Source organism: Mirounga leonina, unplaced genomic scaffold, assembly GCF_011800145.1.
Source record: "Mirounga leonina isolate KUSES-001 unplaced genomic scaffold, KU_Mleo_1.0 Mir_174, whole genome shotgun sequence".
Taxonomy (NCBI): Eukaryota; Metazoa; Chordata; class Mammalia; order Carnivora; family Phocidae; genus Mirounga; species Mirounga leonina.
In genome coordinates, this window is record NW_023270451.1 from 20,054,641 (window position 1) to 20,080,066 (window position 25,426).

The window sequence follows — 25,426 nt, forward strand, 5'->3', positions numbered from 1 at the left end:
CTATTTAAAGTGAATTGAAAGGAGGTAATGAACACACAATTGGAAATTGTTGCACAACTTGGGTTTGGACAGTCATTCGTCATTTGTCTAGTGGTCAGATTTTGAGCTCTTTCAACTGTCCTAAAGTTATGAACCAATAAGCAGAAAAGTTTTCTGGGAAAAAAAGCAGGCATGGGGAGTATGTATTTATTAAATGCCTTCTATATTAGACACTGTGCTAACTACTTACAGTTTTGTGGGGTTTTTTTGAAGATTTCATTTATTTATTTGACAGAGAAAGAGACAGCGAGAGAGGGAACACAAGCAGGGGGAGTGGGAGAGGGAGAAGCAGGCTTCCCACAGAGCAGGGAGCCCGATGCGGGGCTCAATCCCAGGACCCTGGGATCATGACCTGAGCTGAAGGCAGACACTTAACAACTGAGCCACCCAGGCGCCCCTAAGTACTTACAGTTTTATTTCTCACAACAACTCATGCCCATTATATGGTCAAGGAAACAAATGCAGAGAGATTAACATAAAGATTAGGATTCAAGTTGGTTTTTTTTTTTAAGATTTAACTTTCTTAGAGCTTTTTAGGTTCACAGCAAAATTGAAAGGAAGATACAGAGACTTCCCATATAGCATCTGGCCTCCTCCATCAACCTATAAGGCTTTCCCCATTATCAGCATTGTGTATTTGTTACAGTTCATGAATCTACATTAAAATGTAATAATCACTCAGTGTCCATAGTTACCTTAGGGTTTACTCTTGGTGTTGTGCATTTTATGGATTTGGATAAATGTATAATGATATGTACCCATCATTATTATATGCAGAGTATTTTCAGTGCCTTAAAAATCCTCTGTGGTCCACCTATTCATCCCTCTCTTGCGCTCAATCCCTAGCAACCACTCATCTTTTTCTCTGTAAGTTTGCGTTTTCCGGAATGTTACATAGTTGAAATTGTACAGTCTGTAGCCTTTTCAGATTGGCTCTTTCACTTAATAATGTGCACTTAAGGTTCCTCCATGTGTTTTCATGGTTTAATAGATCATTTCTTTTTAGTGCTGAATAATACTCCGGAATAGCACAGTTTATTTATCCATTCATCTGTTGAAGGGCATCTGTTGAAGGGCATCTTGTTTGCTCCTAGGTTTTGGCAATTATGAGTAAAGCTGCTATAAACATCTGTGTACAGGTTTTTGTATGGGCATAAGTTTTCAGATCCTTGGGGTAGACACCAAGGATTGTGATTACCAGATCATATCCTAAATGTATGTTTAGTTTTGTAAGAAGCCACCAAACTGTCTTGCAGAATGACTGTATCATTTTGCGTTCCTACAAGCAATGAATGAAATTCGTCTTGTTGCATATCCTTGTCAGCATTTGGTATTGTCCATGTTCCAGATTTTGGCCGTTCTAATAGATACATAGTGGTAATTAGAGTTATTTTAATTTGCATTTCTCTCATGACATGATTTGGGTTATCTTCTAATGTGCTTATTTGCCATCTATATATCTTTTTTGGTAAGGTGGCTCTTAAGATCTTTAGCCTATTTTTTTAAATCAGAAATTTTTTTTTGTTGAGTTTTAAGAGTTCTTTGTATGTTTTGGATAACAGTCCTCTATTAGATATGTCTTTTGCAAATATTTTCTCTTAGTCTATAGCCTGTCTTCTCATTCTCTTGACTTTGTCTTTCACAGAAGAGAAGGTTTTTATTTTAATGAAGTCTAGCTAATCCATTATTTCTTTCATAGATTGTACCTTTGGAGTCATATCTAAAAAATCATCATTGTGGGGCACCTGGGTAGCTCAGTCAGTTAAGTGTCTTACTTTGGCTCAGGTCATTATCTCAGCATCCTGGGATCTAGCCCAGCATCCAACTCTGCGCTCAGTGGGGTGTCTGCTTCTCCGTTTCCCTTTCTCTCTCCTTCTGCCCCTCCCCCTGCTCATGCTCTCTCTCTCTCTACCCCCTCTCTCTCATATAAATAAATAAAATCTTTTTAAAAAATAAATATAAGTGGCGCCTGGGTGGCTCAGTCGTTAAGTGTCTGCCTTCAGCTCAGGTCATGATCCCAGGGTCCTGGGATCGAGCCTCACATCGGGCTCCCTGCTCAGCGGGAAGCCTGCTTCTCCCTCTACCAGTCCCCCTGCTTGTGTTCCCTCTCTCGCTATGTCTGTCAAATAAATAAATAAAATCTTTTTTTAAAAAAAGAAAAAAATATATATATATAAAATAAAAAATCATCACTATAGTTCATCTAGGTTTTCTCCTATATTAAGTTCTGGGAGTTTTATAATTTTGAGTTTTACATTTAAAATCAATGATCCATTTTGAGTTAATTTTTGTGACGGGTGTAAGGTCTTTGTCTAGATTCATTTTTTTGCATATGGATGTCCAGTAGTTCCAGCACCGTTTGTTGAAGAGACTGTCTTTGCTCCATTGTATTGTCTTTATTTGTCAAAGATCATTTGACTATACTTACGTGGGTCTGTTTGGAGTTCTATTCTGTTCTGCTGATCTATTTGTCTCTTCTTTCACCAATACCACAGTTTTGGTTTTTTGTTTTTTTAAGATTTTATTTATTTATTTGACAGAGAGAGCTCACAAGCGGTGGCGGGAGTGGGGGTGGGGAGGCAGAGGGAGAGGGAGAAGCAGGCTTCCGGCTGAGCCGGGAGCCCGATGCAGGGCTCAATCCCAGGATCCTGGGATCATGACCTGAGCCGAAGGCAGACACTTAACGACTGAGCCACCCAGGCACCCCAATACCACACTGTTTTGATTACTGTAGCTTCATAGTAAATCTTGAAGTCGGGTAGCACCAGTCCTCCAACTTTTCCTCTCCTTCAGTATTGTGTTGCCTACTCTGGTCTTTTGCCTCTCCATATAAACTTTAGAATCATTTTGTCAACATCCACGGAATAACTTGCTGGCATTTTGATTGGGACTGAATTGAATCTTATAGGTCAAGTTGGGAAGAACCTACATCTTGACAATATTGAGTCTTCCTGTTTATGAATATGAAATATCTCATTGTTTTTCATTTTTTTCTTTGATTTCATTCATCAGTTTTGTAGTTTTCCTCATATAGATCTTGTCTATATTTTGTTAGATTTATACCTAAATATTTCATATTTTTGGGTGGTTCTATAAATAGCATTTTTTATTTTAAATTTTACTTGTTCATTGCTGGTATATAGGAAAGTAATGGACTTTTTTTTTTTTTTTTTTGAGAGAGAGATTGCATGCACGCATATGGGAGAGGGACAGAGAGAATCTTAAACAGGTTCCATGCTCAGCATGGAGCTCAATACAGGGCTTAGTCTCATGACCCTGAGATCATGATCTTAGCTGAAATCAAGAGTTGGATGCTCAATCTACTGAGCCCCGCCAGCACCCTAGCAGTTGACTTTTGCATATTAACCTTGTATCCTGCAACATTGCTATAATTGCTTATTGGTTCCAGTAGTTTTTTGTCCATTTTTTTGGTTTTCTGCATAAATGATCATGTCATCTGTGAACGAAGATAATTTTCTTTCTTCACAATCTATATACTGTTGATTTCCTTATCTTGTCTTATTTGCATTAGCTAGAACCTCCAGTTTGATATTGAAAAGTACCTGTTCTTAGTGAGAAAGTTTCAAGTATCTCACCATTAGGTATGATTTTAGTTGTAGGTTTTTGTAGATGTTCTTTATCAAGCTGAGACAGTTCCCCTCTATTCCTAGTTTATTAAATAGAATTTTTATCATGAACGAGTGTTGGGTTTTGTCACATGCTTTTTCTTCATCTCTTGATATGATGTGTGATTTTTTTTTAGTCTGTTTCTGTGATGGATTACATTAGTTGATTTTCAAATGTTGAAACATTTTAAAAGCTTTTTTAATATAAGTGTGTCCAGTCTCTAAGACAGCATATAGGTTTGGTGATATGCTAGGGGGACTCACAAGACTAAGCTGTACTCACAGCTAAGACTTATTATAGCAAAAAGATTCAAAGCAAAATCAGCAAAGGGAAAGATGCATGGGGCAAGCTTCCAAGAGTCCTCTCCTTATGGAGTCAAACAGGATGCACCTAATTCCTCCAAGATCAAATTGTGACATGTGTGAAATGTTGCCTACTAAGAAAGTTCACTAGAGGGGCGCCTGGGTGGCTCAGTTGTTAAGCGTCTGCCTTCAGCTCAGGTCATGATCCCAGGGTCCTGGGATCGAGCCCCACATCGAGCTCCCTGCTCCGCGGGAAGCCTGCTTCTCCCTCTCCCACTCCCCCTGCTTGTGTTCCCTCTCTCGCTGTGTCTCTCTCTGTCAAATAAATAAATAAAATCTTAAAAAAAAAAAAAAAAGAAAGTTCACTAGAGACTCAGTGCCCAAGCTTTTACTGAAGGCTGGTCACATTGGTACCTTTTGCCTAGCATATACCAAAATTCCAGACTCCCAGAAGAAAAGGAAGTGTTAAGCATATACTAGTGTTTTTAGAAACAATTTAGGTACACTGAACCACTCCTATCAGTTAAGGAATGGTGTGAAAGCTCATTAAATCTAAGTTTCAAGACACCTGTCAAGGGCTCTTCCTTGCAAGCAGGCCTTTATAAGGATAGCGGTCTCAAGCCTGTTATGTTAACTTTTTCTACACAGTCCATGCCTTTGGCACTTGGTCAAGGCATCTTTATACCTATGCTTTTAAGATGTTCAGAATTTAGACTGAACCTCTAATTGGTAAATTTAATTAACCAGAAAAGTCTGTCTCAGAAAGCTAGGTGGCTTCTCCTTAAGTTTTTGTATTTAAGTTTCTTTTTTATCTAGCCCAAGGCATCAATTAAGACACAGCACAAATCTGATAAGTTGAAGTGACCTAAATGCCTTTTAGGGCTGAAGCAATGTCCTCAATAGTCAGCATACACACAAAGAAGTGCAATTCTAGAGGCCATATGTAATACCCCTAGAAACAAAGAATTCACAGTTGTTAGGATAGTCCCAACAGGACATTTTTAGGCAGTACAGGGCCCCTAATGTGACCGCCTACTCTCTGGTCTTTCACCCTAAGGTTCTCCATCCAGTCCAGTTAATTCAGTCCATTATTTGGTCTCAGGACTGCCTGAAGGCAGACAGTTCCAAACAGATTTGCTTGACCATGACATCAGTTTATCTGCCTGGTTAAGTATGGACCACATCTAGAGGCATTCTACATGGAAAGTACAAGAAATAGGGTACCCTTTGCTTTCTTGTCAGGACTGTCGGGTGTGATCATAGCTCAGCAGTCAGTTTGAATTGAGTATGCTCATAGCCTTTTGGAAAGGCAGCCTCCTTCAGAAAGAGGAGAACACCTCCAAGTATAGTTCCCAGAGACAAAGATCATGATACTCTTTCCCAGACCTCCCCAGGTGCCAGATTTTTGTTTTGTCTCTTTCATTACAAAATCAGTGTGTCTCATTTAACAGTCATAAGTTTACATTTTTTTCAATCATTCCCTGTTCTCACCCAGTCTTTTATCCACAAGGATTGGCTACAAGGACAAAAGCATTTTTATATAATTTGACCAGAAAGACATATTATTATGTTCAGGAATTGGTCAGGATTTAAATCCGGACTTTTCAGAATTTTTCAAAATGGGATAACTTTCCCTCTCTTTTTGTCCTGGCTAATTAACTAGTTAGCAGCCTAGAAAAGATCAATCCCTTTTTCTGGACAGCTGTATTTAATAATCAGAGTGCCTCATTGGGGCGTGTCTACCAGGAGAAAGGTGATGGAATTAGAGTCAGACTCTTAGTCCATTGTCGTAAATTATAACTAATTTGGAGGCCTGAACACAAGTCACCAACAGTGGGCCATCCTCCAGAGGAAGTCCAGAATCCATTCTGTCAGTACTGAGTGGTGGGGTCACACTCTTTGTGATGTGCTCTCCTCCAGCTTGCAGCTTTTGGCAGGAATCACAAGTTAGGAATGCAATTAGCCTCTCTGCATCAGGAATATAGACCCGATTAGTAGCCTAATTTTAGATGGTCCCATCAGAGAATAAGACATTTATTGTGGGCATGTGGATGTGACCCAGACAATCCAGCTGGCATCCATTGATGTTTTCATAGTTTAGGGCCCCACAGAGGGGTGTCCTAAATCTACAGCACTCCCAGAGTCTGAGTTCTGTTCATTGAGCCTCTGCTTGCTTTCAGTTTGGTGGAGCTTGTGCTGAGGCTAAAACAGCCTATATCAGACAGCTTCAGGTTTTACTAGGGTCAGGCTCAGGCAATTAGGGCCTGTAAATTCAGAATTCCAAAAAAGCTAGTAGCTAGTCTTTTGCAAAGGAATGACTCTACAAGGCCCAACAGCTATGCTCCAAATCCAAGCAACAAGCAAGGCTTTCTTTTTTTTTTTTTTTTTTTAAAGATTTTATTTATTTGATAGAGAGAGAGAGAGCACACGTAGGCAGAGTGGTAGGCAGAGGGAGAGGGAGAAGCAGGCTCCCTGCTGAGCAGGGAGCCCGATGCTGGACTCGATCCCAGGACCCTGGGATCATGACCTGAGCCGAAGGCAGACGCTTAATGACTGAGCCACCCAAGCGTCCCAAGCAAGGCTTTCTTATTAGCCTTTTTATCTTATCAATCTTAGAGTCCAAATTGACCCACTAAAAAATACGTACATCAGTCTGAAAAATCATCAGCCTCTAATGATCAGAAATTTTATTTCATAAGAGCTCATTAGTAAGTAAAAACTGCCTTTTAAAACTCCAAAATTGTACCTACATCTAGAGATTTCTTCTTTTATGTTGTCTTCTTTTCTGCAGAGCTTCGAATAGGCAAAATCATTAGTTATGGAGATTTAGTCTGTTCCTAATATTCAAAGAGTTTAAATTTGATCTGCTCAGCAGCAGCAAAAAAGCAAGGAAATTTTGTTCCATTACCATTTTTTCTTTGCAGCTTTTCCCGATTGGGATGATCTCTCTAGCGTATGTGAAATTACAAGCATATAACATACACATCAGTGTTATCATACATCCATATAGATATAATACCCACAAAATACAAAGGTATTTTGTAAAAATTTACCTGTTGTCTCATTGTTAATTTATTTAAATATTCCTAGAAGGAAATTTAGCATTTACATAGTTAACATTATAGGGGTGTGTGTGTTGGGCTAGGGGTACATCTGGGAATGTAGGGGTACATCTGGGAATGCCAGAGGATTTGGTTGCTGCAGCAGCAGCTAGGTTAAAGAAACTCTTGGAAAGCGGCCCCCTACCCCTACCCCATTTTCCCCCTCTAGGTTTATCTAAAGCTTTGCTCCAGTCCTGGGAGCTGATGTAACCTTTTTTCCTCTCATTTGTAGGAGAGAACGCTACAAATTTTAACATTTTTAAGCTATCCAAAGCTCACCTTTGGGAATATTTTGGGGCCCTTTATCCTCCAACCTGCAGGAAAGAACAAAAAAGATATCTCAAAAAAAAAAAGAAAGAACTAGTGTTGTCAAAGATGTGGATAAAAAGGAACCCTCATACACTGGTGGGAATGTAAATTAATGCAACCACTGTGGAAAACAGTATGGCGGTTCCTCAAAAAATTAAAGATAGAGATACCATATGATCCAGTAATTGCCCTACTGGGTATTTACCCAAAGAAAACAAAAGCACTAATTCAAAAAGATATATGCACCCCTATGTTTATTGCAGCATTATTTACAATAGGCAATAGATATAGAAACAGCCTAAGTGTCCATTGATAGACAAATGGATAAAGAGGATGTGATCTCTCTCCCACTCTCTCTCTCTCTCTCTCTTTCTCACATACACACACACACACACACACAGAGGAATATTACTCAGCCGTAAAGAAGAATTAAATCTTGCCATTTGCAACAACATGGATGGACCTAGAGGGTATTATGCTAAGTGAAAGACAATACCATATGATTTCACTTGTAATGTGGAATCTAAAAAACAGAAAACAGAAACATCTTAAATACAGAGAATAAAGTGGTGGTTGCCAGAGGAAAGGGGGTGGGAAGGATAGGCGGAGTATTAAAAGTGGAGTATTAAGAGGTACAAACTTGTAGTTATAAAACAAATAAGTCATAGGAATAAAAAGCACAACAGGGAATTATAGTCACTAATATGGTAATAACTTGTATGGTGACAGATGGTAACTACACTTAATGATGAGCAAGCTTAATGTATAGAATTGTCAAATCACTGTCATGTATCTGAAATTAAAATAACATTGTGTGTCAACTATACCTCAATTAAAATTTTTTAATTAATTTTTTTAAAAAAGGTATTACCTGGGATGTACTCCTCTTCTTCCCTTTCCGTGCCCACCCCTGGTCCCCACCCTTTTTTAGCCAATATAGCCAAAAGCACCCAGAAGATCAGTGAGCCAACTTTCATGGGGATGAGTCTATAATTTTCACATTTCTTAGGCAACCTTTATCTCTCACAGTGCTGAATAATCAAGAGACGCCAAAGTTGCAGAAATTAAGCTATTTGCTGACAGCACTATAGCATTAGAGACTGAAATGTTAATTTTTCAGCACTGTGAAATTCTGAATTCAAAGTATGAAAAGTAGTGGTGAAGGGGAAGTTCGAATATAACACATTAACATTTTAAGTAGTTGGAAAGTCAAGTATATGAAAGCTGAATATTGCCTAAGAAAAATTTCAGCTATCTGAAAAATTTACTTGTGTGGAGAGTTCTGAGTTCTGTGATCATTACAGATAATTATGTTTTAATGGGAATAGAAAAGTAAAAGTAATGTTTTATAGACTGGTTATATCCCAAGTTTGGACAATTTTCTGCTTGACCTCATGCTGTTTTCAGTGTTCATTTGCTGGTTTGGCAAAGAGAGGCAGTCAGGTGCTGCCCTTGGCAGCGATGTTCATTTCTGCCTTTTCTGACTGCAGCATCCTTTTCCACAGTGAAAGCTGTATGGACATAAAAGTTATCCAAGAGAGGCCAGAATATGTTGGATTATCTCCTTTTCCTTGGTTGCTGAGAAACCTCAGGCAGCCAAACTAACACATTGAGTTTTTTAGTACTGTCATGATAATACTTTTGCATTTATATAGGCATTGTATTTTGAATGCTGCCATAAGAAGATACTGTAGTAACACCAAAGTGCATTTTTAATTCAGGAATGCCTATTAATAAGAAGTTGCTTTCTTTGTTAAAAGATTTTTCTCAGCTCAGATCATTTTCATAACACTACTGTCTAATACTCATAAGTTTTCCTGTAAACTGGAGGTATTCATGAACTTCTGGGAAGCCACCAAAGGTAAAGCCACATTTGACTTTGACTTAACATGCAGTTAGGCAAGCTAACCCCAAAACTCTTAAACCAGACTTCATTTTTAACAACATTTTAAGACTAAGACCGCTTACTTCCTGCCAAAGATAGGGGTATGTGTGTATGCATGTTTACAGTAATTTCTAATGTGAGATTCTCTTTCCTGGCTTTGTACTCAATTCTATAACCCTTTCACTTAGTGTTTGTAAGTGCAGTTACATAGGAGAAACCTTTATTAATATTGGCACTGACTTACAAATATAATGAAAATGGAATTAACCTTGGTTCAGAGGAAATTGAAAAAACAGAGGTGTCTGTTGGCAAGTTTAAATTTATCAGGTGTCTGTTGGCAAGTTTAAAAACTGATAAAGTCTAGACTACCGGTTATGTATTATTCCTGATATAGAACATAGAGTTGGTGACATTTTTCTTAAGGTTTCATTGTTAAAAAGAATGAGTATTGAGTTCTTTAAAGGCAACAACTGAATCTTTATTAATGACTTACAGATCCTGATAGAGGAAGGGAGATAAAATTTATTGAGTACCGAGGGTCGTGGTATTGAGCCCCGAGTTGGGCTCTGTACTCAGCAGGGAGTCCACTTGAGATTCTCTCTCCCTCTCCCCCTTCCTCCCACTCTCTTTCTAAAATAAATCTTTTTTAAAAATCTGTTGAGTACCTACCATGTGACAGGCACTGTATTACATACTTTACCTAGATAATCATGACAATGCTGCAAGGCAGGTGACCTTATGCCTAAGACTTTAAGGGGTTTGTGCTAGAACTAGGAAATAGTAAATATGGGATTCCAACCCAAATTGTTCTACTGTGCTGTACTCCTTCCATCAAATCAGGCGTTGACAAACTACAACCCATAGGCCAAACCTCCTTGCCTATTTTTATAAATGAAGTTTTATTGGAACCATTCTATGACATACTGCCTAGGGCTTTCAAGCTACAGCAGCAGAGTTGACTAGTTGCGACTGAGATCATATGATTCACAAAGCTTAAAATATCTACTGTCGGGCCCTTTACAGAAAAAGTTTGCTGTGGGTAGAAATATTAGGGAAACCAACTTTTGAACAGTAGGAAGGAGGAACTACCTGATCAAGTCTGCCAGCAAAGGTTAGAAAGCGTTCTTAGATGTGGTGCCATGTTAACATCCAATTTGATAAATATTTGTGCTGGGCACAGGTATAGGTCCTTAGCAATAAGGAGAAAGCAAACATATGGTTGAGGTCTTTGAAGCCCATAAGTGATTAAAGAGGAAAAACAGGTAAAGTAAGTAGACTACCGTGATGATCACTATGATGGAAGCCTATGGAGTAGACAGTTATTTCTGAGAGATCAAGGAAGGCTTCACAGAAGAGGTGATATTTGAGTTGGACCTCAAAGATGAGACATTTGACAACTGGGAAAGATAAGGTATTTGGCAGTTATGAAGGGGAATCTGTACCTTCCAAGCAAACAGACCAGTGAGGGCAAAGGCACAGAAGATTACCTGGTGTCCCCGAGAAGGATAAATAGTCCACTATAGCCAGAGTAGAGGATTTTTTGGAAAGGAGTATGGTCAGAATTGAAGTTATCAATGTAAATTGGGATTAAACTGTATAAGGACTGATATTCCAGGCTAAGGAAATATTGTGTATGTATTGTGTTTCACACATAGCATACAATGATTCTTGAATTCAGTGATATTTGTCTATTTGTGCATGTGTGTGGCTGTGGTTAGGATGTGTATGTTACATTTGGAGATGATTTTTAAAGGTCCATTAAGGCAAGGCAGTTATCAAAAATTGGAGCTAAAAGGGGCACCTGGCAGAGCATATGACTCTTGATACATGACTCTGATCTACAGGTCATAAGCTCGAGCCCCACGTTGGGCATAGAGATTACTTTAAAAAAAAAAAGAAAGAAAGAAAGAAAAGGAGCCAAAAGAACTGTTTAGACCTCAGGCTCAGACTTGAACTTCTGAGATGTTCACCAATTCCACAAGCCCATAATTTAATCATAGCATACCAGAATTGAAAAGGGAGCTTAGGAACCCTACATACATACATACACTCAATTATCCATTCAACAAATGCCTGATACTACTCTTGGGGCTGGATATGATAGTGAAGCAAATAAAGACTGCCTTCATGGAACTTGTTTTAGTGGAGAAGAGAGGAAATGAGTAAATCATTAGTTACTATATCATTACATATGTTTTATGAAGAAAAGATAAGCAGGGATAAGTATTAAAAAGTGGCCAAGGAAGGGCTCTCTGAGGAAGATCATTTCCGACTGTGAAAAGGCCCCAAGGCCAAAGCATGTTTGTAGAAAAACTAGAATGCAGACAGTGTGCAACTAGAGCAACACCCTAAGGGGAAAAGAAGCAGGAGATAAGGGAAGAGAGGGGACAGATGAGGCCAGAACACACAGGGCCCTAAGGTCCATTTGGCTAGTGAGAAAATGAGACTGACTGATAGCCAGGACCACATAGCAAGTTAATAGCAAGGCCAGAATTGGTACCATCCTGGTTCATCCTCCTTTCCTTTGCTGCCCTCGTTGCTGGGGTCATTGAGAGATTATTTAAGGTATTATGTGTGTACACCTCAAGCATTCTGCAGAGAAGCTGTTCCTCAAAGGCCCATTATGAATGCTTTCTTCCTTTTTTCTAATTACCTAATAGCTAACATTTGTTGAGTGGGTTTCTGTGTGCCAGGTACTGTGCTAAGTGTCTTTTAAAATTACTTATTACTGTATGTGAATCTACAGTTATCTCAAAATAAAAAATTAAGAAACTAAAAAAGGAAACATTTGCTGACACCTGCACCACTCCATACATTGCTTAGAAGTACTGTGAACTGATTGTGCATTCAGTAATATAAATTTGAATCTTACTGAAGCATTAGACTTAGACAAGAACAATAAAATAGGTTCCCCATAACCTAATGAGGAAGACAGACAAACTATTGGCTGTCCTTTCTATGCCTGTGATTCCATGCATTCGTTAAAAATCAGTGCTTGTAAATCATTTCAGTTTTCTTGTGATAGCAAGCCTAAATTGCTTTTCTTTCTTTCTTTCCTTTTTTTTTTTTTTTTTTTTTTTAAGTAGGCTCCACATGTGGAGCCCAACAGGGAGCTTAAACTCACGACCCAAGATCAAGGCCTGAGCTAAGATCAAGAGTTGGACACTTAACCAACTGAACCACCCAGGCACCCCCTAAATTGCTTTTTTTTATTGTTTTGTTTTGTTTTGTTTATTGGTGAGTATAAGTTAACATTTCAGTAGTATATTTATGACATTTAAACTGTATCCTTAGTTGTGTTAATTAATGATTGCATTCAGAGTTTTTTGTTTATAATAAAGTAATATAGCTTTCGTTTTTTAAAAAATTATTTTATTTATCTATTTGAGAGAGACACCAAGAGAGCACAAGCAGGGGGAAGGGGCAGAGGGAGGAGAAGCAGACTGCCCTCTCTGCGGGGAGCCTGATGCGGGACTCGATTCCAGGACCCTGAGATCATGACCTGAGCCAAAGTCAGAAACTCAACCCACTGAGCCACCCAGGCACCCCTAGCTTACATTTTAAAAATCTGTTACAGTAACAGAATTAAGATAAAGGGATTTATGTTGAGGGGTCAAGGGTGCATAGAAACCAGCTGCTACAGTGAGTCGTAACCTTACAGGCGGATGGAAGATTCCTTAGTAGATTCTCACTAGCTTGACATCATATTTCTAAAGGCCTTCTTTATCGTCATTTGGGCAATCATATTCAGCCTTTTTATCTCAAGTCATTTTTCCTAAGGAACTATGCCAGTTTCATGTTACTGCAATACTTTCTATTGTTATTGTTGCTAGTTGCTAAAATCTGCATGGATTTTTAAAAACGGCAGTTTGGCATCCCAGTTCTTAAAAGAATAAAACGTGAACATTAAGTCATGTTAAATTTTAATAAGTCATGTTTTCCTGGCATTATCTTTTGGGGCAACCTGTATCTCATTAAATGCCTATGATATTCTAACATCCATATGAAGTATGAAAGAGTACTAATTACATTTCATACAGGATTTCAGTGATCATCTTATGGTCAATTTCAGGATGGGCTTTTTAGGTTATCTAATGTGAAAGGCATTTACTTACAAGCCATTAAATCTTTTATGGTTAAATCTTGGGAGTATACGCTGATAGGATTTAAATGTAGTCCTTTCTATCTCTGATCTTATGAGTTTCATTAGTAAAAATTCAATACTACAAACATTCTTCATATAGAGAAATATAAGGTATTTCTTGTATGGGTGTACTTTATAGTCTTTAGTGGAATAGAGGATATGTTGTGTCAATTATTTCTTATGAGTTGTGGAACTTTATGTACATTATTACGTTTAATCTTTACAATGGCCCTCAGAAATGAGTATTATTTTCTTGACAAGAAAATGGATGTTGTCATTAACAGACTTGCCAAGATTCTAGGTCTTTCTAGCTTAAAAGCTCTTTCACTACACCCCATTGCATTTAATCGGTCTGTCAGAGCAAACAGGATATATATATAACACTAAATTACACTGGCCAAGTTTAAAGTCAAAATTATTATTATATTAATATCATATAATAATCCTATCATTTTCAGAAGTGCGAAATATCATTAAGAACTGTGATGATCTGAAATTAAGTTGAAAGCTGAAGCCAAACTTAGGACAGGAATCTAAGGGTCCTGTCCTACCTAGCTATTCAGCCTTATCTTAGCTTATTTCCTTATGCAAATCCCCAACTCATTGTTTTTGAAAACGATTTTATGGTACAGCCTTAGGTATGCACTTCCTGAGAATTTGACTATAATCTGTCATTTGTAGGAAGCCATTGAAGATTTTACAGAAAGTAAATCCAAAAGACTACCACTACCCCTTCACCTGCATACTTCTATGATCACATCCTTAAACCCTGTTATCACTGAAGCTAACTCTACACCTTAGGCTCTAGAAGAGGGCAAGACAAGCCTTTTTCCTTATTCCTCTAAAAGAAATGTTTTAACATCAAGGAATTTTTAGGGATATAGTTGGGCCTCTAGGGTTTGTACGTTTTGGTACAAAGTGGCAGGAATGTAATGCATTCAGACAGCTAGTCTTAACCTTTTTTCCCCTTTCTCTTTCTCTTCTCACCATCAGAGAAATCTAAGCTAGAGGGGCCAGTGGACCTTGTGATTTACACATGGCACAGCTAAATACTCTGGGTTAAGAGACTGGGTAGGGGTTAGACGTTTGGTACCAAAATTAGTAATAAATAGCATTGATTTTTCTTGGAGTGTCCTTTCTACTCATTTTCTAGTGGGGAATGGTTCTTCAAGGATTTGGGAATAAGACGTTGTCCTTATTTTATTCCTTTTGTTATTTTATTCTATTGGATAATTAATATCCGAGACTCTTCTGTTTCTACACTCTTTAAAGCTTTCTTTCAGGAAATAATATTCAAAATAGATCTATAATGCAAATACTTTTCATCACCTCAATTTGTACCATCCTGATCTATGAAACTAATTTGTTTGTTTTAAGATTTTATTTATTTATTTGCCAGAGAGAGAGAGCGAGCACAAGCAGGGGGAGTGGCAGGCAGAGGGAGAAGCAGGCTGCCCACTGAGCAAGGAGGCGGATGCGGGACTTGATCCCAGGACCCTGGGATCACTACCTGAGCCAAAGGCAGACGCTTAACTGACTGAGCCACCCAGGCATCCCGAAACTATAATTTGTTAACTGGATTACCCTAGCATCCTCCATATCATTCTCCCTATTTCTGTCTGTGCCTTCCTGTGGTCTATTCTCAACCCAGAAGCTAGGAGAATTTTTTTTTTTCACCTTTTTATTTTAAAGTAATTTTAGACTTACAGAAAAGTTGCAAAAATAAGACAGAAAAGGGCGCCTGGGTGGCTCAGTTGGTTAAGCGTCCTACTTTAGATTTCGGCTCAGGTCATGATCTCAGAGTCCTGGGATCCAGCCCCATTATGGGCTCCCCACTCAGCAGGGAGTCTGCTTGTCTCCCTCTCCCTCTGCTTGGTCTGTGTCTCTCAAATAAATAAATCTTTAAAAAAAAAAAAAAGTAGGACCTAGACTTCCTGCCTACCCTTTACCCAGCTTGCCCTAATGTAAACATCTTGCATAACCATGCTACAGTTATCAAAACTAAGAGATTAACATTGGTACAATATTAACTAAATTATATACTTTATTTGGTTTTCACCAGTTTTCCGTTTATGACTTTGTTTTCTGTTCTAGAATTCAATCTCAGATCCCACATGGCATTTAGTTCTCACATTTCCTTAGTCTCCCCTAATCTGTGAACAGTTGTACAGTCCCTTCTTGTCTTTCATGGCCTTGACACTTTTGAAGAGTACTGGCCGGTTATTTTGTAGAATGTCGCTCAATTTGAGTTTATCTGATACTTGCACATATTTAGGTCAATGTTAAGCTTTTTTTTCACAAGAATACTACAGAAGTCATGTGCTTTTTTTTTAGTGTACTAAGAGAAAATGATTTATTGGTGATGTTAATCTTAATCACTTGGTTAAAGTGATATTTCCCATGTTTCTTCATTGTAAAATTGCCACTTTTCACTTTATGATTATTAAATATCTCCCCTGACATATTTATATACTCTGTACAAATAATCCTGTTTTTCCTTAAACTTTTGCTAACTAAAAAATCAATCTACCCAGTATAATAAAGCAAGAAAAAGAAAAGTCATGTAGATGTTAAAGGAGGAAATAGAACTGCCTCTATTCATAGAAGACATGAGCCTACTTTAGACAATCCCAAAATATCTACCAAAAAACTTCTAGAATAAGTGAATTTAGGAAATTCATAGTTTTTAAGGTCTAATCTGTGAATTCAGTTGTATTTTCTGTATACTAGCAATGAACAATAGGAACTTCAAAATTTTTTATAGTACTATTTATAATAGCACCCCCCAAAAATAAATACTTAGGTATATATCTAACAAAATATGTATGCCATTTGTGTGATGCAACCAACTTACAAAATACTGACTGAAAAATCAGTCAAAGTAGACATAAATAAATAGAAATACCATGTGCATGGATTGGGACAATCAATATTGTTAAGATGTCAGTTCTTCCAGTAACCAAGATAATAGAGTGTTGCTGAAAGAATAGACACACATAAAAACGAAAGAGTCCAGAATTGGATGCACATAAATATAGCAACTGTTCTTTTTTTTAATTGAGGTATTATTGATATACAGTATTCTATTAGTTTCACCAGTCTATTGTCTATATCTGTGAGCTTGGCGTTTTTGTTTGTTGGTTGATTTTTAAGATTTCACATGTAAGTGAGATCATACAATATCTTTCTCTGTCTGACTTATTAAACTGAGCATAATGCCTTCAAGGTCCAACCATTTGTCACAAATGGCAAGATTTCATTTTTTTTATATGGCTGACATATATATATGTGTATATGTATATAATCACATTTTCTTTATGTATTCATCCATTGGTGGACACTTAGGTTGTTTCCATATTTTGGTTATTGTAAATAGTGCTACATTGGGGTGCATGTATGTGTTCAAGTTAGTGCTTTTGTTTTCTTTTGGGTAAACACCTAGAATTGCTGGATCATATGGTAGTTCTATTTTTAATTTTTTGAGGAGCCCCCATAGTGGTTTCCCTAGTGGCTACATCAATTTGCATTCCCACCAGCAGTGTACAGGGGCTCCCTTTTCTTTACATCCTCACCAACACTTGTTATTTCTTGTCTTTTTCATAATAGCCATTCTAACAGATATGAGGTGATGTCTCTTTATGGCTTTATTTGCATTTCCCTGATGATTAGTGATGGTGACAATCTTTTCATGTACCTGTTGGCCTTATATCTGTATGTCTTTGGAAAAATGTCTGTCCAGATCCTCTATCCATCTTTTGACTGGATTGTTTTTTGTTATTGAATTGACTGAATTCTTTATACATTTTGGATATTAGTTCCTTATCAGGTAAATGATTTGCAGATATTTTTTTCCATTATTTAGGTTGCCTTTTCATTTTGTTGATGGTTTCCTTTGCTGTATAGGAGCTGTTTACTTTGATATGATCCTACTTGTTTATTTTTGCTTTTGTTGCCTTTGCTTTTGGTGTCTGTGCCAAAAAATCATCATTAAAAGTGATGTCAAGGAGCTTGCCCCCTGTTTTCTTCGAGGAGTTTTACAGTTTTCAGGCTTTATATTCATGTCTGTAATCCATTTTGAGTTAATTTTTTGTGTATAGTGTAAAATAGTGATCTAGTCTCATTCTTTGGCATGTGGCGGTCCAGTGTTCCCAAAACCACTTATTAAAGAGATTATATTTTCCCCATGGTATATTCTTGGAGTCTCTGTCATAAATTGATTGACCATATTTGCATGGTTTATTTCTGGGCTCTCTATTCCGTTCCATTGAGCTGTGTGTCTGTTTTTTTTTTTTTTTTTAAGATTTTATTTATTTGACAGAGAGAGACACATTGAGAGAGGAGCACAGGCAGGGGGAGTGGAGGGGGGAGAGGCAGGCTTCCCGCCGAGCGGGGAGCCCGATGCGGGACTCGATCCCAGGACCCTGGGACCATGACCGGAGCTGAAGGCAGACGCTTAACGACTGAGCCACCCAGGCGCCCCTGTGTGTCTGTTTTTAACGCCAAGACCATACTGTTTTGATTATGTAGCTTTGTAATATAGTTTGAAATCAAGAAGTGTGATGCCTCCAGCTTTGTTCTTTTTTCTCAAGATGGTTTTGGCTATTTGGGGCCTTTTGTGGTTCCATACAAAGTTTAGGATTGTTCTATTTCTGTGAAAAATGCCATTGGAATTTTGATAGGAATTATACTGAATCTGTAGATTGCTTTAGGTAGTACAGATATTTTAACAATATTAATTCTTCTGATCCATGAGCATAGAATGTCTTTCCATTTCTTTGTGTCATCTTCAATTTCTTTCATCAGTGTCTTATAGTTTTCAGTGTATAGATCTTTCACCTCCTTGGTTAAATTTATTCCTAGGTATTTTATTCTTTTTGATGCAATTGTGAATGGAATTGTTTTCTTAATTTCTCTTCCTGATAGTTCATTATTAGTGTATAGAAACAGAACAGATTTTTATATATTGATTTTATATCCTGCTATTTTACTGAATTCATTTATTAGGATAGTTTTTGGCAGAGTCTTTAGGATTTCCTATATATAGTATCATATCATCTGCAAATAGTGACAGTTTTACTCCTTTGTTTTTAATTTATTTCTTTTTCTTGCCTAATTGCTTTGGCAAGGGCTTCCAAAACTATGTTGAATAAAAGTGGCCTAGAGTGGACATCCTTGTCTTATTCCTGAATCTAGAGGAAAAGCTTTCAGCTTTTCATTACTGAGTATGATGTTAGCTGTAGACATTTCATATATGGCCTTGTGTTGAGGTATGTTCCCTCTGTACCCACTTTGTTGAGAGTTTCTATCATTAACAGATGTAGAATTTTATCAGATACTTTTTCTGCATCTATTGAGATGATCATATGATTTTTATCTTTCATTTTGTTAATGTGGTGTATCACTTTGATTGATTGGCAGATGTTGAACCACCATTGCATCTCTGGAGTAAATCCCACTTGATTGTGGTCTATATGATCCTTTTAATGTATTGTTGAATTCAGTTTGCTACTCATTTGGTTTTTGATAAAGGTACAAAGGCAATTGAATGGAGAAAGGACATTCTTTTTAATAAAGGGGGCTGGAACCATTGGATGTCTGTACATAAAACATAATGAACCTAAATTCATACCTCAATCTTTTATAGAAATTAATTCACAATGGATCATGGACTCAAATGTGAAACCTAAAACTAAAAAACTTCCAACAGAATATATAAGAGAAAATCCCTATGACCTGAGTTAGGCAGAGTTTTACATATGACTCCAAAAGCACTGTCCATAAAAGGAAAAAAATGATAAATTTTACTTCATCAAAATTTAACACTTTTGGCCTGTGAACACTGTTAAGAGACTGAAAAGAGAAGCTACAGACTAGAAGAAATATTTGCAAATCACATTTCTAACAGAACGTTTTTTATAGAATATGTAAGGAACTCAAATTCAACAGTAATCCATCTTAAAAATTGTCAAAAGATCTAAACAGACATTTTAGATATAGAATCAAGATACATTCGTGGCAAATAAGCATATCAAGGCATGATTCATATCATTAACCATTAGGAAAATGGGTATTAAAACCATTATGTGGGGCGCCTGGGTGGCTCAGTTGGTTAAGCGACTGCCTTCGGCTCAGGTCATGATCCTCGAGTCCCTGGATCAAGTCCCGCATCGGGCTCCCTGCTCGGCAGGGAGCCTGCTTCTCCCTCTGACCCTCCCCCCTCTCATTTGCTCTCTCTCTTTCATTCTCTCAGTCTCAAATAAATAAATAAAATCTTAAAAACAAAAAAACCATTATGTGATACCATAATACATCCGTTATGGTGGCTACCAAAAGAGAAAAAAGGGAGGAAAAAAAAAAAACCAACTCCCAAAAAACTGATAATTCCAAATGCTGACTGAGATACAGAGCAGCTGTAACTCTCATACATGGCTGATAGGAATGAATTGGTACATCTGCTCTGGAGAACAGTTTAGTGGTTTCTTTTTTTTTTTTTTTTTTTAAAGATTTCATTTATTTATTTGACAGAAAGAGACACAGCAAGAGAGGAAACACAAGCAGGGGGAATGGGAGAGGGAGAAGCAGACTTCCTGCTGAGCAGGGAGCCCGATGCGGGGCTCGATCCCAGGACCCTGGGACCATGACCTGAGCCGAAGGCAGACGTTTAACGACTGAGCCACCCAGGCGCCCCAGTTTAGTGGTTTCTTATGAAGTTAGATAAATGACTTACCACATATCCCAGCAATTCCATTCCTGGATATTTGCCCAAGAGAAATTAAAGCATACATTCACATAAAACTTGTACGTGAATATTATGATAGCTTTATTAACAGTTGTCAAAAACTGGAAACAACCAACATGTCCTTTAATATGTGGATAATCAGTGGTACATCCATGCAGTGGAATACTACTCAGCAATAAAAATGATTGAACTATTGATTCATGTATCAACATGGATAAACTATGAATGCAGTTTCTAAAAATGCTAAAGCCTGAGAAAAATGTAGCTCCAAACCTGTAATAACTCCTTGTTGCACACAGAACAAAATCAAAGCCTTACAGTGCTTATCTCTACTCCCACTAGAATATAAACTCCATAGGTGCAATGATATTTATGTTTGTTCATTTATATTTGTTGACTGAAGAAAGTAGATATTAATACTACTGGTTTGCAGATGAGGAAACATATCAAAAGTTAAGTTACTTCGTAATATAAAAACAGAATTTGAGCACAAGTCTTTCCAACTCCTACACTTTTCCTTGCCATCACACTGCTTACCAGTACCTTTGGCTTAGCATAGTTTCAAAACTAACCCATGGTCCTCAAGTCTGACCTCCATGTTACAGTCAACTGGGAGGTTTTTTAAATTCTCTTTCTGGCCTTTTGGTCCTTAGACCGGGTGAAATCACCTCTCCAGGTGATTCTGGTGCCTAGTGACAAATGAAAATAACTACAGATTAATAGTGCTTGTTGAATTAGTGAATGAACAGAGTTGAGAGCTTAACATATGACTTGCCCACGTTTTTTGTCTGCTGTGTGTATTGACTTTTCCTGGCTTTTTTCTTCTGTCCTTATTTCTTGTTTATTTTTTAATTTTTACCTTACCCTTTGAAAATTCTCTTAGAGTCTGTTTTTAAACCATCCTCTCCTCTAAGTATTATTGTGATAATAATTAAACATTTCTGTGGATGTAGAGAGTTCTGGAATCTTCTTCCTTGAGGTACATCTCCCTGATTTCAACCTAGAGTGGAGTGGGCTTGGGACTTGACTGGTTGAATGAACTTTCTGCTTGTTTCTATTCTGGCTAAAGAGACCTTTAGTTGTAGAATTACAATTGTTATTCTTATCAGTAGTGCAGACAGTTGCAGAAGGATGAATTAGAAGTAGATGGTCAATGTGTGTAATGGGTTTTCTTCTAGGTAGATGAAGAATGGGAACCAATTATTTCATTTAAGGCAACAACTTCAATCCATAATTATGACTTTAAAAATAATTTACTTCTGTGGAAACAGAGAAGCTAAGAGCAAGTTATTTCTGAAGAATTTTATATTCTATAAAAGATTTCTGGTAGTAGTTTATTAATTTAGGTGCACTTGAAGTTTTGTTGCAGATTATTAACCTGTGAAAAGGGAAGCTGAGAGACAATGATTTAAAGCAAGAGTTATAGAGCCCTTCACAATTAAAAGTTAATCAGAAATTAGGGAAAGCTTTCTAGAGTCCATTGATAAGATACATTTTTCTTACTTTTTTCATTAAGTGACTTATCAAGTGCTGTATTTTACCACTGAAAAATGATGAATTTTTGCCTAGATTTTCCTGTAAAACTTAAAAGCCCCAAATAAGGAATTATTTTCACCTCTTTGATAACCCTTCACCTGCCTCATGAAGAGAGAGATTTATCTTAAGTTGGGGAAATAATACTTAAGAATTTGATGCAAAGAGGGAACAGTCACTTCAGGTTATACTAGCTGTGGCTATGAATAAGTTAAAAGACACATCTGGCAAATTTCTAGATAAGACTTGTAAGAATAATCTGAGGGAATGGACCTGTGACTTTTAAATGATGCATTTCCTGCTAACTTTCAGGTTTTATTGAACTCAGATTTTAAAAATGAAACAGACTTGAGAACCGCAAAAAGGTTTCTAGATGCCATTATGCTTTTTACCATGAGTGACAGTAATGATTAATGCACATTTAGAGTATTATTGATTTTTTAAAAAGATTTTATCTATTTGTGAGAGAGAGCACGTGCATGCGAGAGAGAGCACAAGCATCAGTCAGAGGGAGAAGGAGGCTCCCTGCTGAGCAGAGAGCCTGATGCAGGACTCCATCCAAGAATCTTGGGATCATGACCTGAGCCAAAGGCAGACGCTTATCCGACTGAGCCACCCAGGTGCCCCAGAGTATTTTTTTTTTTTTAAGTATCTTGTTATTTAAAATAAATACCCCAAGATAGCATTGATTTCTTAGATATTTCTTTTTTCACATCTTGGATAGAATTTACTTTTCTTATAGAACATTTGCTAAAGTATAATGTAAATCAAAGAAAATGTGGTGTTTATTAATCTATCCAAACTCCAAAAATGTTTATAATTTGAGCTACATTCTAACAGGGAAGAAAGATAAGACCAAACAACTATAAGTTTTCATATCCTGAAGAAAGACCTTTTAGAATCTACATGATATGTTTTATGTTTGGTTATAGATTGAAATATATAGTAAACTGAATGGAGTTCTCATTCAGAATAATAAGTCCTTAAAATAGTTAAAGCAGTACTACAGAACACAGATTATTTCACTGAGAATAAACACATGGCTCCTAGATCTGAAAAACAAAAGAAAAAAAAATACAAGGTGTCCCTGAAAAATCCCAAAAGTGTCTTTAGTATAAGTGTAAAAGTTTCAGAGGGAAGGATTTTCTTCTCTCATTTTAGATGAAATGATAAAGGAATAGTACTCTAAAGATTCAGCAAACCTCTGAAAAATTAAATAAAAAATTTAAATTATGGGGGCACCTGGGTGGCTCAGTCGTTAAGCGTCTGCCTTCAGCTCAGGTCATGATCCCAGGGTCCTGGGATCAAGCCCCGCATCAGGCTCCCTGCTCCACGGGAAGCCTGCTTCTCCCTCTCCCACTCCCCCTGCTTGTGTTCCCTCTCTCGCTGTGTCTCTCTCTGTCAAATAAATAAACAAAATCTTAAAAAAATATATTTAAATTATGTAGTGATCCAATTTATATATATACATACTTATACAGTATATATTATGCATAAAACAAATATTTATATACATTATAAATAGGGTGGTTATTTGTCAAAATGCTGTGATTATCTTCCAGTTATCTTTTTCTTTACTCATTCTACTATGCATATGTATTTGCATATTTAAAGTAAAAATGTCAGTAACAAAGAGCCCTTAAAAGACTCAAATGGTGACCTCATCAAGTATAGATGTGGGCCAGAAAATACACTACTATAGTAAGTCAGTGGTTAACACCCATCTCTAAAATAGGCTTAGCATTTGTCTTATCCTGCCTGTTCATCTTCGTCTCCATACTCAGATATAACCATTTGGCTGGAGGGAGTTAGGAGCTGAAATGCCAGTGCCCTTGTGCCACCCCCTAGAAACGGATTTAATTACTCTGGGGTATATAGCCTGGCTAATGGGACTCTTTTAAGTTCTCCAGGTTAGTCAATGTACAGCGAAAGAAGGATGAGAACCTCTGTTTTATAGGAAACTTAAAAAAAAAAAAAACTCAGGGGCGCCTGGGTGGCTCAGTCGTTAAGCGGCTGCCTTCGGCTCAGGTCATGATCCCAGGGTCCTGGGATCGAGCCCCGCATCCGGCTCCCTGCTCTGTGGGGAGCCTGCTTCTGCCTCTCACACTCCCCTTGCTTGTGTTCCCTCTCTTGCTGTGTCTCTCTCTGTCAAATAAACAAATAAAATCTTTTAAAAAAAAAAAAAACTCATTTATTTTTCAGTCTGTTAATTTGTATTCTGTTGAAACTGTTACTACCTGTACAAAACTTGTGTTGAACGAATTACATTATTTTCAACTGTTTTCTTAAATAAGCTACGTTTTAATGTCCAGCCTGCCACTGAGTTAATTGGGTAACATGATGGACTGTTGTATTCTGCCTCTATCTTTTCCTCCCTCCAGTCTGTCTTCCATGCTGTCCAAATGGTTAATTTTCTAAAGCATAAAATAATTATATCACTGCCATGCATAAAAGACTTTAATTATCCATTCTTTACAGATTAAAGTATAAGTTTCTTAGTTGGCCCCAACTTGTTTTATCTTCTGTTAGTTCAAAACTAGAGATCCTGAACTCCATGTGTACTGACCATTCCTTGAACAGTCCTTTTATTTCATACCTGCCTTCACATATGCTATGTCCTTTATTACTAATTTCGATCATTGTTCAAGAGTAGGTTCAGAAACATTTATTGGAATGGAGCGAAAGTAGCATTTATTATTGAGCATACTAGCCAAGGACTGTGGGGTTTTTTTACTGTAACTTAACACCTATTCTGAAGTTCATATATGAGCAAAATTTCCTACATTTTCACTCTCCCACAAATTGGCTGCATCTATTTTATACATAATTTATACAGAGATTTAAGTGTATTCAACCATAAAATTCAGTCAAGTAATTTCCTGCCCATGTGAAAGGGAAAATTGAAAGGCTCATACATGTAGATAACTTTCATAGTACAAAGTGCAGCCTGTGAAAACTTAACAGTCTCTGTGTGGATAAATGTTACAGTTTAACAAGAAGTTAGTTTAGGCAATGTTAAAAATTTGAGATTTTTTTTTTTGTCTATTAAGATAAATTTGGTAAAATGTAATTTAGTTTGTTCTTTTATATATGCTTCCTAGGTTTTCTTAGTGTTGCTAATTGTGTTTTTTAACTGATGTTTTACAATCTTAATTTGATAATTTTTTTCTTCCATTAGAATGTGAAACATGGTGCAGAAACATTCAAGAAGTGGCTGAAGGGAGAAGGAAAAAAGTGCCACTGCCTATCAGAAAAAAACAAAAGAAAACATGGGAAATACAACCACCAAATTCCGTAAAGCACTCATCAATGGTGATGAAAATCTGGCCTGCCAAATTTATGAAAACAACCCTCAGCTGAAAGAATCCCTTGATCCAAATACATCTTACGGAGAGCCCTACCAGCACAATACTCCATTACACTATGCTGCTAGACATGGAATGAATAGAATACTAGGGTAAGTATTATTCTAAACCAGTTAATAATAAATTAGTGAAAGGGAAAAAAATCCTTGATCTTTGAAAATATATACATACATATGTGCATGTTATATGGTATTATAGTGAATTATATCCACTTTTTTTTTTAAGATTGATTTACTTATTTTAGAGAGAGCTCAAGACAGGCCCTCAAGTGGAGGGGGGAACTCAAGCAGACTCCACCTAGTGCGGAGCCCAACATGGGGCTCTGTCTCACAACCTGAGATCACAACCTGAGCCAAAACCAAGAGTCGGATGCTTAACCGAC

The 25,426-nt window shown here is 37.2% G+C and overlaps 1 protein-coding gene across 6 annotated transcripts in view; it reads left to right on the plus strand.

The window, feature by feature from the left end:
- The window catches only part of ANKIB1 (ankyrin repeat and IBR domain containing 1), a 146,933-nt gene that overhangs the window by 25,027 nt on the left and 96,480 nt on the right, over window positions 1-25,426 (plus strand). For all 6 annotated transcript variants that reach the window (XM_035020536.1, XM_035020534.1, XM_035020535.1 and 3 more), the window contains exon 2: window positions 24,858-25,136. In XM_035020536.1, the coding sequence (XP_034876427.1) occupies window positions 24,949-25,136 (188 nt within the window). In that variant the 5' untranslated portion in view covers window positions 24,858-24,948. The remainder of the gene's footprint in view (window positions 1-24,857; window positions 25,137-25,426) is intronic.